The sequence below is a fragment of the Lutjanus erythropterus genome, chromosome 10, assembly GCF_056507025.1.
Source record: "Lutjanus erythropterus isolate fLutEry1 chromosome 10, fLutEry1.hap2, whole genome shotgun sequence".
NCBI classification, from domain to species: domain Eukaryota; kingdom Metazoa; phylum Chordata; class Actinopteri; order Lutjaniformes; family Lutjanidae; genus Lutjanus; species Lutjanus erythropterus.
This window is the reverse complement of record NC_139326.1, coordinates 33,939,188-33,951,654: the sequence shown is the minus strand read 5'-3', so window position 1 is coordinate 33,951,654 and position 12,467 is coordinate 33,939,188. Positions and strand designations below refer to the sequence as shown.

At 37.7% G+C, this 12,467-nt stretch overlaps 1 protein-coding gene across 1 annotated transcript; it reads right to left on the bottom strand.

The window, feature by feature from the left end:
• ap3m2 (adaptor related protein complex 3 subunit mu 2) lies at positions 1-9,477 on the bottom strand. Its single transcript, XM_084729106.1, has 9 exons — positions 9,350-9,477; positions 6,609-6,901; positions 6,328-6,499; positions 5,337-5,474; positions 5,038-5,123; positions 4,708-4,841; positions 4,304-4,511; positions 3,946-4,090; positions 1-1,697 (listed from the first exon to the last, which is right to left on the bottom strand). The coding sequence occupies exons 2-9, from the start codon at positions 6,879-6,881 to the stop codon at positions 1,597-1,599; spliced, it is 1,257 nt and encodes a 418-aa protein (XP_084585232.1). The 5' UTR covers positions 6,882-6,901; positions 9,350-9,477; the 3' UTR covers positions 1-1,596.
• Between the last annotated feature and the right edge of the window lie 2,990 nt (positions 9,478-12,467).

The window sequence follows — 12,467 nt, the reverse complement described above, 5'->3', positions numbered from 1 at the left end:
TTAGTTATAACACATCAAATCTTTATTTTTACACCATTGTAACACTCCATTGGAGGCTGTTTAACAAACACACACAAAATGCAAACCTTCAACATTTCCTCTGAGGTACCTGGCTGTTATAACATAATAGAGAGTTGAACATATTATTTTTATTTTGAGCTCTAATTAGATCTCAGAGGGCAAATTTTACAGTTTCTCTGACTGTAAGAAAAAGATGTTTTTGGATAATTTGGAGCACGGCATTTTGCACCAAAGTGACAAGATCAAAAATCTTTTTCTTGGCCACATTTCTATATGTTGAGAACAAAAACTGTTTGGTCATGAAATGGTTAAGTAACAACTTTATGTAGAGTTAAAGCTTTGACAAATTTAATGACAGTATGCATACACAAAACATCACTTTAGCAAATTGATCCTTTGTTTTGTTAAATAAATAATAATTACGGTTGAATAAAACATGTGAACATATACCTGAAATTTTCCAGAAACCTTCACTGTAATAAACAGCTCCAACAGCTTCTACATCCAGTTCACTTGCATCAAAAGGAAATGTTAGTACCAGCAGATGTGAAAGTGCATGATTGAGGACGGCTCCAGTGTCATATTCTCATTATGTCAGTATGCTGACTCCAGTGCTGCAAACAAAACCATCAAATCATTACAACGAATAAAAAAAAGAACAGGCATGGAACAAACAGAAAGGCAAACAGAACAATGCTGGAGAAGGAATGAGGAGAAACTGGACAGGAGAGGACGGAAGAGGATAAGAAATTCATGGACATGAGGACTTTCTGAGGATCACAGAAAAGTAACATAGGACATTCTGGAGCATTATCTTGTGAAAAGAATAAAGGAAGTTACAGCATATCTACCCAATCAACTGCCACTAGTTTCTTGATTCAGTTTTATCTTCCAGTACTTCTACGACAAAACATTGAATTTCTGTCATTCTTTACAGCTCATGATATCAATTTATTACTGGGGAAGCTCTGCCTTGATAAACTATTAGTCCAATGTCCAATACCTCTTATTTGGAAGTGAAAAATGGTCACCAGCAAACATCGATCCAGACAAACATGCCCTCGACAATGAAATACTGTGTGGAAGAAAGATCACTTTCAGACCTGATACCTACAGCTAAAACTGTACATCATCAGACTGTGGCTGTTCATTTGTTAGAGCCTGACATTTATCTGAGCTTGATGGAGCCTGAACTGAAACAAACTTTGTGTATCTGCTCGGCTTTGGTTTGGCCTCGGGATTAAAATTATAACAATGAATCAGGATAAATCTATACTGGGACCAGCTGAGTTTGGCCTGGGTACAGATTGGACAGGGATGCAAATGTCTTTATTACACTTGTTTCGAAACTCTCCAGATTCCATCAAAGCTCAAACGGTTTCATTTTACGCGTGTACATCAACAGAGGTTTCTATGTGCAATGGTCCATTCTTTACTGCTACAAGAAGCCTCCAATGTTTGTAGGTAAATCCTGAAATGCATATACACAGGGAATGTACCAACTCCCCTTCCCCCATCAGAACACCCCCCTCAGTCTCGTGGTGGTTTGGTCCGGAGGTCACAGAGCAGTAGTCTTTATGTCCGCACCTGGAACTTGCCAGCCTTCGTCATGTACTTGATGCCTTTGAAAGGTTTGTACTTCTCACCGTACATGTCCAGTCGATTCACCTTCAGCCCTGTTAAAGGACAGAAGTAACTATAATTTCTCAGTACACACAAGCTGTGTTTCTATTCAAATGTATTGCAAATTTTAACAGAATTTTGAGCAACTAGGCAAAACAAAATGCAAATGAATGCTTGTTTCCATCTGATATTGTTATATGATTATCAGGAGTTTGTTCATTGAGATAAGCAACAGGTGGGGCCAACTGTCCAGTCAGAAAACCATTATATCATTGCAGGAGAAGAGGGCACTACCAGATGAAGTATTTACAGAGAAGTCAGTTGAACCACGATCAGCGAAAACAAAATGTAGAAAACAGGATGGAAAAATTACAGTTCTGTTAGTTTTGTCATGAGGAGACTGTCGGAGCTAAAACAGTTGATCAGTCATGTGAGTTAAAGACATAGTTCCTTCACCAAAGTCAAATTCAAGCACTTTTGAATAATTTTCAAGGTGCATTTTTAAGCTTTTCCAGCACCTTACAGTTATGGTAAATTACATATCTATATACAAATACTCAAAATGATTATTTCACTGCTACACCATTAAATTAAGTGTTATTATGCCATAAACAACCAAAATTATGTTTTGTGATTTCTATAGAGGAGTGACAAATTAAAGGAAAACACAACAAAGTTTAATTTTTCAAGATTTAAACAATATGTTTCAAATGTAGACTTGGCTTCCTATAAAACACAACTGAGCCAATATCTGACTGAATTTTCAAGCAGTTTCAAACACTTTATCAGAAATCCAAGCTCTTTTCAAACCTTGAAAACAGTGACAAGTAATTTTAAGAATAAAATTTGAGTGTTTTCAAGGATTTCCAGCACCTGTACAAATCTTGTAAATGTTCACTATGTCAGAAGTTCTTTGGAAAAAAGTTTGTTCTTTATGTGCATTTTGTGTCACAAGTGTCACATTAGAAAAGGTTGATGGGAAAAGGAAAATTTGAAAAGACAAACACTGGCACCAACACCAAAACAAATTGTGGAGGGTGGATGGCTCAGAATGGGGATACAACAGAGATACGGTTTCTGGTGGGGTTCTCATTAGTATCACTATTACACTCAAATCACAGAGCAAAGCATCTGATTTTCCTAATAACATACCTGGTGACCAGGTAAACCAGATGGATTCAGAAAGTATTTCCAGAATCCATAAAGACGTTTAACCCCCTGGATGAAAAAATATACCCACTGCACAATAAAAAGATCCTGAACTTGTTTCCTAAGCTCTGACTATTTTTACTCATCCACAGCTGACAGAAACTTTATACAACACAAACCAACCATTAATTTTGCTCCTGCACAGATGTATCAGCCATTTAATGTGACTAATTGAGAAACAGCTCAAAAATCTAATATGTCACTCAGCAGTTGTTGTTAAATGACCTTTTCTCAAAGATTTCAAAATATATATTTTTAGGAAAATAAGAGCACTGTGCCTCAAATGTAATGTTAATACATGAAAAGCAGAAACTGGGACTAATCACACCGTGCTAGTCTACATTGTAGATTTAAACAAATAAATAAATAAATAAAAGTATATTCAAAGCATTAAATGCATGCTAGTCATACTGCCTTCCATGTTGTGAAATAAGGATTTTACTGAAAATCCTATATAGAATAATCACATGCAAGGAAATATGTCTGCTAACTCAGCCACATCATTCTATAGCTAAAAGATTATATGTAAATACATTAGGTTAACATCAAGCTCATATGAGAACAATATATATCAAAAGGTAATGCTATAAGAAACAATTATTCTAGAGAATATCTGAAAATCTGCTTCAAGTTTACTGTCTGAAATCATGTGGACAGGAGGAGGTGTATTTATTGCATCTGGCACCATCTAGTGGCCACTGTGATACTGCGAATGAATAACCCACAGAAGAGGAGAAGTCAGGTGGTTATCAGCTGAGCAGGCTGTGTGATGAATGCTTCTCTTATGAGTGGGGGTTGACTATATATAATGTGGAAATGATATTCATTAGTTCATGATGAAATATGACTCAAACTCACTGAAACAGCCTGGATATTGTGTGAGGGAGTTTCACAGGAGAGAGAAAGACTTTTTTTTTTTAACATAGAATCTTATGAATGAAAAACTATTACAACAAGAAATGTGGGAATCCCTGGGAGTCCCTGACACAACCTAACTGTGTGATATAAGTGGAGATAATGATAAGTGTGTGTGTGTGTGTGTGTGTGTGTGTGTGTGTGTGTGTGTGTGTGTGTGTGTGTGTGTGTGTGTACCTGAGATGGCCATCTGTTGGATCTTGAACTGGATGTTGATGGTGGGGTTCTCGTCAGGTTTAGAGGCCCCAGCCTGCAGGCTCATTGTGCCTTTCAGACTGGGAAGCTTCTGTGGGTTGATCTTACCAACATCCCATGACAACATCTAGCCAAGACACAAAACAACAATATGGCAAAATGAGATCACTACCAGCTGGAAAAAAAGGCCACACCGATGCAAACGGTGGCATCTTTGATCTTGCAGAAGGCGTTTTGAGACCAGCAGCTTCCATTTTAACAAAACTGACCTCTAGCCATACATTTCCATTCTTGTGTTCATGTACACTTCACTACTTCCACCACGACAATTACTAAGTACCTTTGTGACTGGGTCAAAGGTGTATGTTCCCTGCGAGGGGTTGAGATTGGCGTTGAGGACGCCGCGGGGCAACTGGCTGCTGACTAGAACTGACTCCACAGCCTTGCCCATGGTCTGTTTGGGTCCCAGCGTCAAGTCAAAACGCCCCTGGGAGCTCCCCTCCCGGAAGGTGATGTTGTGTTTGACGTACACCGGGATCGCCACCAGGCTGGAAAAACAGCAGGCCAACAAACAAGGAGTCAGAGTCATGTTTTGTGATTTTGTTGTTAATATTAGCGCAGTGCTTCAGACAGAACACATACAATACACTGGTAGCTACTGGATAAAAACACATGGAATATATGCAGAAGGGTGTTGCATCTGTATTAGTAACATGTACAGATCCTGAATGAGAAAACACTGACTTCTGAGAGCTGACGTGGTAGGAGAGCAGCCGGAAGTTTCCATCAGGGGGGATGAAGGAGAGGATCCGCTCAGCTTCCCAGCGCTTGAACCGAACACATGGGTGGAAGCTGACATCATCCAGCAGCCGAGGATTCTGGGAGACAGAGGCAGCGTGATAGGTTGATTTGGGAATGATTAAAATAAAATGTACAAATGTGTAACCCACTAAATTTTATTTGCAATTATGTGTATGTTTGCAAATGCTCTACATGAGTCTGATAATCTTGCTCCACTAGGTAAATAAAAAGAACACGCACATTATCTGAAATTCTTGAAAAGAGCAAACTCACCATAAATGAGAGAGTGAGGTCGGGCATGCCAGTGAGTTTTACACAGGCATCAATAACTCCCTGAATTTCTGCTGTGATAGTGGAGCCTGAGGAGGAGGAGCGATGGGAGTCGATATGAGAAAGCAAAAACCATAAAAATAAACAACAAAACTAATTTTAAAGGAAGACACTAATAATTGCTGGCAGTTTATATTTTATGCAGTTGGTATGAACATTTTCCTGACAAACTCCAACAATAATCAAAATTATGTAATTAATTAATAATGAAATTACGTTACAATGTGCACTGATTGCAATACCTGATTTATCAATGATGGCGTCGATCTCCTCCACCACGTCAAAATAGGCTTCGTTGTTGGTGTATTTAACTCCGGTGCGTCGCCATGGAACTACTGACAACTGGCCTGTAGGGAGCTGTTCACCAACGTTGGTGCTACCTGGAATACAGATGTTAACCCAATGTAAAATAACAAGAACATTCACACAGTACACAGAAGTGTCTGATAATTAATTCTATCCAGTCTTATCTGGTGCATTTGTGACTTTGACCTCACTTCACATCACATTATCATTTTATCTGAATAGGATCTCAGTTTTGTGTCTATGAACAATACATGAACGTTTAAGTACTTGGTTTGAACGAAAGTGTTGACATTTACCTCTCAAGTATAAACACAGCACGAGCGCTGCAACGATTAGTTGATTAATTAGTAAACTGAAAGGAAGTTAATTGTAAAATATTTCAATAATCAATTTATCAGTCAATTTTTGTCAAACATTTGCTGGTAGTTTCTTAAATGTAAGAATTTGCTGCTTTGTCTTTGTCATTTCTGACAGTAAATGAAGTCTTTGGGTTTTGTACTGTTGGACAGAAGCAGCAGTCTGAGGAGATCAATTTGGACTCTGGAAAAATTGTGATGAGTGCTATTTGCAATTTTATAAACTACGACGAGCTGCAGCTCTGCTTAGTGCATCACATTAAAAGCACTCCATGTGAAACTTTTCCTATCAAATGACAACATGCACTACCTTGCAGGTGAGATGGTTTTAAATGTGTGTACAAGTTTATTCAACAACTGTTCAACCTGTAGTGACTTAAAAGTTAATGCGACCCCTCATATTTTCAACCAGTTACCTGGACTAATTTATCCAGAACTTCACTTACTCACTGACACTGTATCTAACAACATGATGATAGGACATAATATTCTTAACATTTAGTTGTCCTCTTAATAGTGAAAGTGTCCAATCCATTTTGAATTTTATGGATTTTGTGTAAATGGACCGTACCTGTGATGGTGTTGACCATTGTGCGGAGGATGGTGGGAGGCTTAATGAGCTCTTTGAGGATGTTAGACTCTGTAGCCAGCGGAAAGCCATTGTCCAGCATCTCCTCCAGTAGTTCATAGACCACTACCACATTGTCTTTAATAGCAGCTTCTGTACACACTCCAAAATAGTCCTGAGAACAAAGAACACAAATAGGTTAATGGATATTTAAAACTAGGTATGTGTCATTTGAACTCAACTAAAAGTAGGACTGAAAAATGCCAATGTTTGGGAGCCCGAACCTGAAACGTATCAACGACTCTGTGCAGGAACTCAATGACAAACAGCGGCGGCACCTCGCTCTGGATGACTGCGACAAAGTAGATGCGATGCCTGAGCACACTGATAAGGTAGTGATGCGGTGTGGGGATGACCGGTGGGACGTTTTCTGGCTCAGTGGCTCGCTCCTGTGCCTCGAAGAAGTAGTCACACACAGAGCGACTGACCACGCTCTTCCAGTGCTTTTCCAGGAAAATGTCCCCTGAGGCATTGACTAAGAACAGGCTGTGGATCATTTTGGCTGCAGGCCGAGAGGCTAAAGACAGGAAGAGAAAACAAAGCAATTCCAATGAGAAGTTGCACTTTACAAATGTGATGAAATTATTATTTTTACTTTTCTGTGTTTAACAGTATTTTCCATATCAGTCAATGATTGTATACAGGTATTAAGGCATTTCAGGGAGACTTAAATATGAATGTTTGAACATTTCATAGTGTGTTCACATGTGGATTAGTATCCTAATTCATGAGTTTCATCCTGTCCTGTATGGAACATAACAAACCCAGTTCTTCATATCCCTGTATATATGATCCAGATTTTAGTATCCAGATTTCTGATCATCTGGCTGCAGCTGTGTCTTGATTTCTCACCATCTCAGCCACTATGAGATGGTTCAGAAATCTGTACAAAGTGTAGTATCCTGATTTCTATCAGAGTTCTCCAGGATTTTCAAAACCGTGGTAAGGTATTGAGAAATTGTTTACGTGCACAAAACATAGATAGATACTCATAGTAGATACTCAAAAAACCTGTTCGGAATGTTAAGTAATTTTCCCCCAGTGGTACTGAAAACTGTATCAAATATCAACATTTTTTAAGGTACCATATCAAAATGAGAAATTCTGGTATCATGACAACACTACTGCACACCACGAAGAGCTGTTTGTTTACACAAGTTGGCCACTGTCCTCCTGGAGAATTTCCACAGACGCCCAGTAAGATCACTGAATGGTCCAATGCAGTGTGGAGGCCCAGAGAAATTCATGAATTAAGCACTCTGATACTATTTTAATGTATGGATTTTTAGAAGGATAAATAATTTGTGAAAAGTTGAAAAGTTAAAAAAAACTTTCTGAACCATAAGTTCATGAGGCGTTTTGGTGTCCTTGGTAAGTTGGGCTCGATGGCAATTGCTAAGCTTTGCGTAAGTCCCCCTTCTGATAAACTACAAGATAAACTTATAAAATGAAGTGCAATTCTTTGCCCAGTTGCCTACTATTGAAAAGACAGCCCCTCCTCCTCTCACGTGACACATTCTTGGTGGATAAAAGCAAGTCTTATGCTCTTCAGTTGAAGAGAGTGGGTCTGTGTGCTCAATATATATGTTTATCATATTGATACAATATAACTACACAGCTGTTCTGAATATGTTGAAGAGTGAGACATTTTTCAGTGTCTTATTTCCTAAAGCAAGTCTGTTATTCTCACTACTCGTTAAATCCACAGGCCTTACAAAAACATTATTAAAGGGATAGTTCACCCAAAGATGAAAAGTCTGTCATTATCTACACACCTTAATGCCGATTGAAGGTTAGGTTTAGTTTTTTTTTTCCACTAAACACTGCAGGAGTTTCACAGCAAAACAGCGTTACAGAACCTCCCAAACAATTTTAAATAACCAGACCTGGTGACCAGATGCACAAAAAGAAAAAAAAGAAAAAGACAGGAGACTTGGATTACACCAGATGAGCAGTATGGAGGCATTTTATGTACTTTTTCTTCGTTTTTTTTTCCCGCTTGAAAACTGGTCACCATTCACTTCAGTTGTTTGGGAGATTCTGCAATGCTGTTTTCCTGTGAAACTCCAGCTGTGTTTTGCAGACTAAAACACTAAACCTGCTCATCCTTGGCATGAGGGCGAGTGGATCATGACTAAAATTTAATTTAGGGGTTTTTAATAGACCCTTTTCAAGGCAGCCATATTGATATAAAATAGTAGTATAAATGCAGATGTTACAAATTGTACTAGTTAAGGTCCCGTTCCGTTTAGTGTAGCAGACCCCTTCCAGTGACTGAATGACCTGAATGGAACAGAGCCTTAATCAGTATCACTGTTAACACCTGTGTTTACTCTACTATCTCATGTCAAAATGGCTGCTGGAAAAAATATCTAGTAAAACTCAAACTTTGAGCAAACTGTTTTCACAACAACACGTGAATGAATGGCTCCTGTGAACTCAAATACTAAATAAAATGAAGTGTAATTGGTCAATTAAAAAGTCACACAATTCAATATCACTAAAAACAAAAAGTTTGGCGCACCTGTTTCCATACAGAGAGGCCAGTACACAGTTATATTCGCATTAATACGGAACCATTAAGTTAAGTCTTCCTTAGTCACCTTTAATTCATGGTGTCTGTGAAATTTGACACCGGAATTCTCATTAAATATGTGACAACGATATCGTGTTCGGACTTCAGGGCTACAAGACGCTGAACAAAGTGCAGATAGGTTGCACATAATTATTACTTCGAAGACACTTTTAAGCGAGTAACTAGCTGTGTATATCGTGTACCAGTCGAAGGCCTCCGTCCTCAGAAAAGATGCTACATCAGTCCCTCCTCCTGCCTCACACGGTCTCATGACAGAGGAAAAGCCCCGTCACCCGGTACAGAGGATGAAAACAGATTAAACAACGACGTTTTCTGCATGAAAAATTAACATTTGCCACTCGACTCTTTCATAAATTGCCACTGACTTACCGAAGACAAATTTGTACGTTTTCGTCTCGCCTTTCACCCTTTTTTCCCCAATGAAAGATTAAGCAGCCGTCGTTGCTTCCCGTTAGGTGGAGCGGATCCTGACGTGAGAAGGGATGGAGGAGTACGGCCAGCCAGTCACAATCCAGGGAGGCTGCAAAGTCCCGCCCACCTAACGAAGACATAGGTCATTAATACGGAAGCTGGTGACTCGTGACTCGGCTGTGATTGGACCATAGAGGGACAGCCACAGTAAACACCAACAAAGCTGCCCGCTGATTGGCCTGAAGATGTAGCTGGTCTGACATTTTGTTTCCAGTATCAGATTTCATCTTGTGAGTTCCTCTCCATTCAGACAAATAGATACAGCAGAGACATGGTTTCTATCAAACTTCACTGATAATAATAAAGAAATACATACAGTCAGTACTTTTGCAAGTATTATGCAGCATATCATTAATTAGACTTCTTATTATGCCATATATATTTACAGCAAATTTAGTTTATGTATTTCCTTCAAAGGTCATAATGAAATAAAAAAGGCAAACATGAAGATTGCTCAAAATGTCATGGGATGCTGATACTGGAGTCACAGTTATTTATCTATAATAAAATAATATATAAAGTGGGGCTGTAACAATATACTGAATATTGCAACATTGCAAAAAATATTTATTTAGATTATCTGACATTATCTTCTGTGACATATCCTGTTTTTTGTTTGTTTGTTTGTTTGTTTGTTTTTATTATTGGTTTGTTTTGCAACTGTGGGTACATAAGTCAAACATTCATTGCCATGACAATAAATTTGAATTTTTTTTTGCACATGCTTAGGTCATGGCTGGTTTCTTTTATTCTATTAAGAAATGAAAGCAGAAGCACTTTAAATTGCAAGGAAAAATGAATTGTACACAAACACAAAAATGCTGTACATATCAGATTTATTGTTCAATAACTCACTAAATAATTTTTTTGTTTTTTACATATCGCAATAAATATTGTATTGTGGACTTTTTGTTGTGTTTTTTTAACGGATTGAAAGAGTTTTGTTGTTGTTGTTGGCCACTATTATAATTGTTGTGTATCATTTGGACACAGTATGCAGATGCAGCATAGGATCCAATCTATTAAATTTCTAAAACTGGTATTTGTAAAACAATATTTCAGACCTACTGTACAGATCACTCTTTTCTTCAAAGTCTTGTCTTATTCATAATATATTGAATACATGAAAACACCTTGCAAATAGAGCCAACAACACTACTATCCCACTTATATATATTATATCTTGTATATTAACCAGTTGGCAGTTAACAGAGCCATAACCTTCAACCAAGTCTCAGCTGATATGACTGAAAAGTAGAAGAGAAAGCAAAAAAGCACCAACCAGAAAAGCTCAGCTTGATACTAAGAGCTTTACAGACAGAATACATGGAGGAATAAACACTGAACAATGAACAATGAACAAAATGTGTAAAAACCCGTGAAGCCTGAGAGTTCACTGTCTGCAGCTCCACCTTCTTTCCAAATGCTGCTCACACCTTTAAGACAAACACACATGCAAACAGTGAAGTCATGAGAAACACTGGCAACACTTTCTATGACCCCATGTCTATATTGCATTATAAACATGCTCATAACAATAATCATAACACATTATAGAGCATTTTATAAAGACTTGCGAGGTCAAGTATCGTAATATTTCATAACTGCTGGTCACTCATTGACATTTTTTTGGTCAAGAATCATAGTTTATTATAATTCTCATAGTTGTTATATATTATAATCATTTCATGATGCATTATAATCACTGTTACTTAACAGTTACTCTAAGTGGTCACTGGGTTCTTTAAGTAAAGTAGTGAAATTTGTGATGTACATTAAAGCTGGATGTAAGTCACTATAAGTGGTCACTGTTTGTTTTGCGTAAAGAGAAAAAATATCAGTTTCAGCAATTAAGTATTATGATGCCTGACCTTATAAGCTATTATGATTATTGTTCTAAAGTATGAATATTTGTATGAGTGTTTATACCTTTAATTATGCATTGCTATGAGTACATTATAATGCATTATAGGTAAGTTTATAATGCATTATAATCGAAAGTATTACTGAAATGTTACCCTCTGTGTCATCAGTTAAAGTAAATGGAAGATAAGAGCACAGAGATCAGGATAAAACACTACACTCAGATATCAGAGATCAGTTTTGCCAGTTCACAGTCTTACCCATCTGTTACGACCATAAAGAGCCTCTTCATGTAATAAAAGCTGAATCTCTGTTGACTGGTGTTGATGCTATGAACAATACACTGTAGCCCACAGGGGGTATGTGCAGACCAAGCGTGGTGATACTGAAGTACAGCCTGACCAATATACTGCATGTACCAGTATCAGCATAGATGTCTTCTGCTATGCAACAATATGGCAACAGTTTTTTAGATTTAACACGACGGGGAACATGTATGAGGACAAGTGGAGCTCCCTGGCAGGTGTAAATGCTGAGAAGCTGCTTCCTGTGTTACAACCTGCCCCCAATTATCTGACAGTATCAAAATATTCAGCAATTGACTGATATTGAACAGTACTGTTTATGGAGTTATTAATTTTATTTGTATTTATTCTTCATTTTCTCAGATTTCGTTGACGATTATTTAACATGTTAAAAATATGACTTAAATACTACTTTAATACAGTTTGCACACTTTGCCTAGTTATAACGGTGCCAAAAAAGACATAGAAAAGGTCTTTTTCATTTCAGACCACCATATCAGTAATTGTTCACCTCTAAACCTGCACTGTAATGGTCTCTAAACTCCACGTCCAGAGATCCTTTACAATGTTTAGAAAAAGGCCCACAACATTTAGGAAGATTTGGGGAGCTTTCATAGATGCCTTACCTCATCTGTAATGTGATGGCTGACATTAACCTACTGTTTTACTTACAACTGGACTTAATTTTATTTTATATCCAAATATATATTTTATATTTACATCATTAATATGACAGTTTTTCTGGTGCTAAAGTGCTAAAAACCAAATCAGATTCAGGGGTTTTTGGGGTGGGAGGTTGTTTGTCTTTTTGTGTTGTCATTATTTTAAGGGAAGACAGAAAGCACATG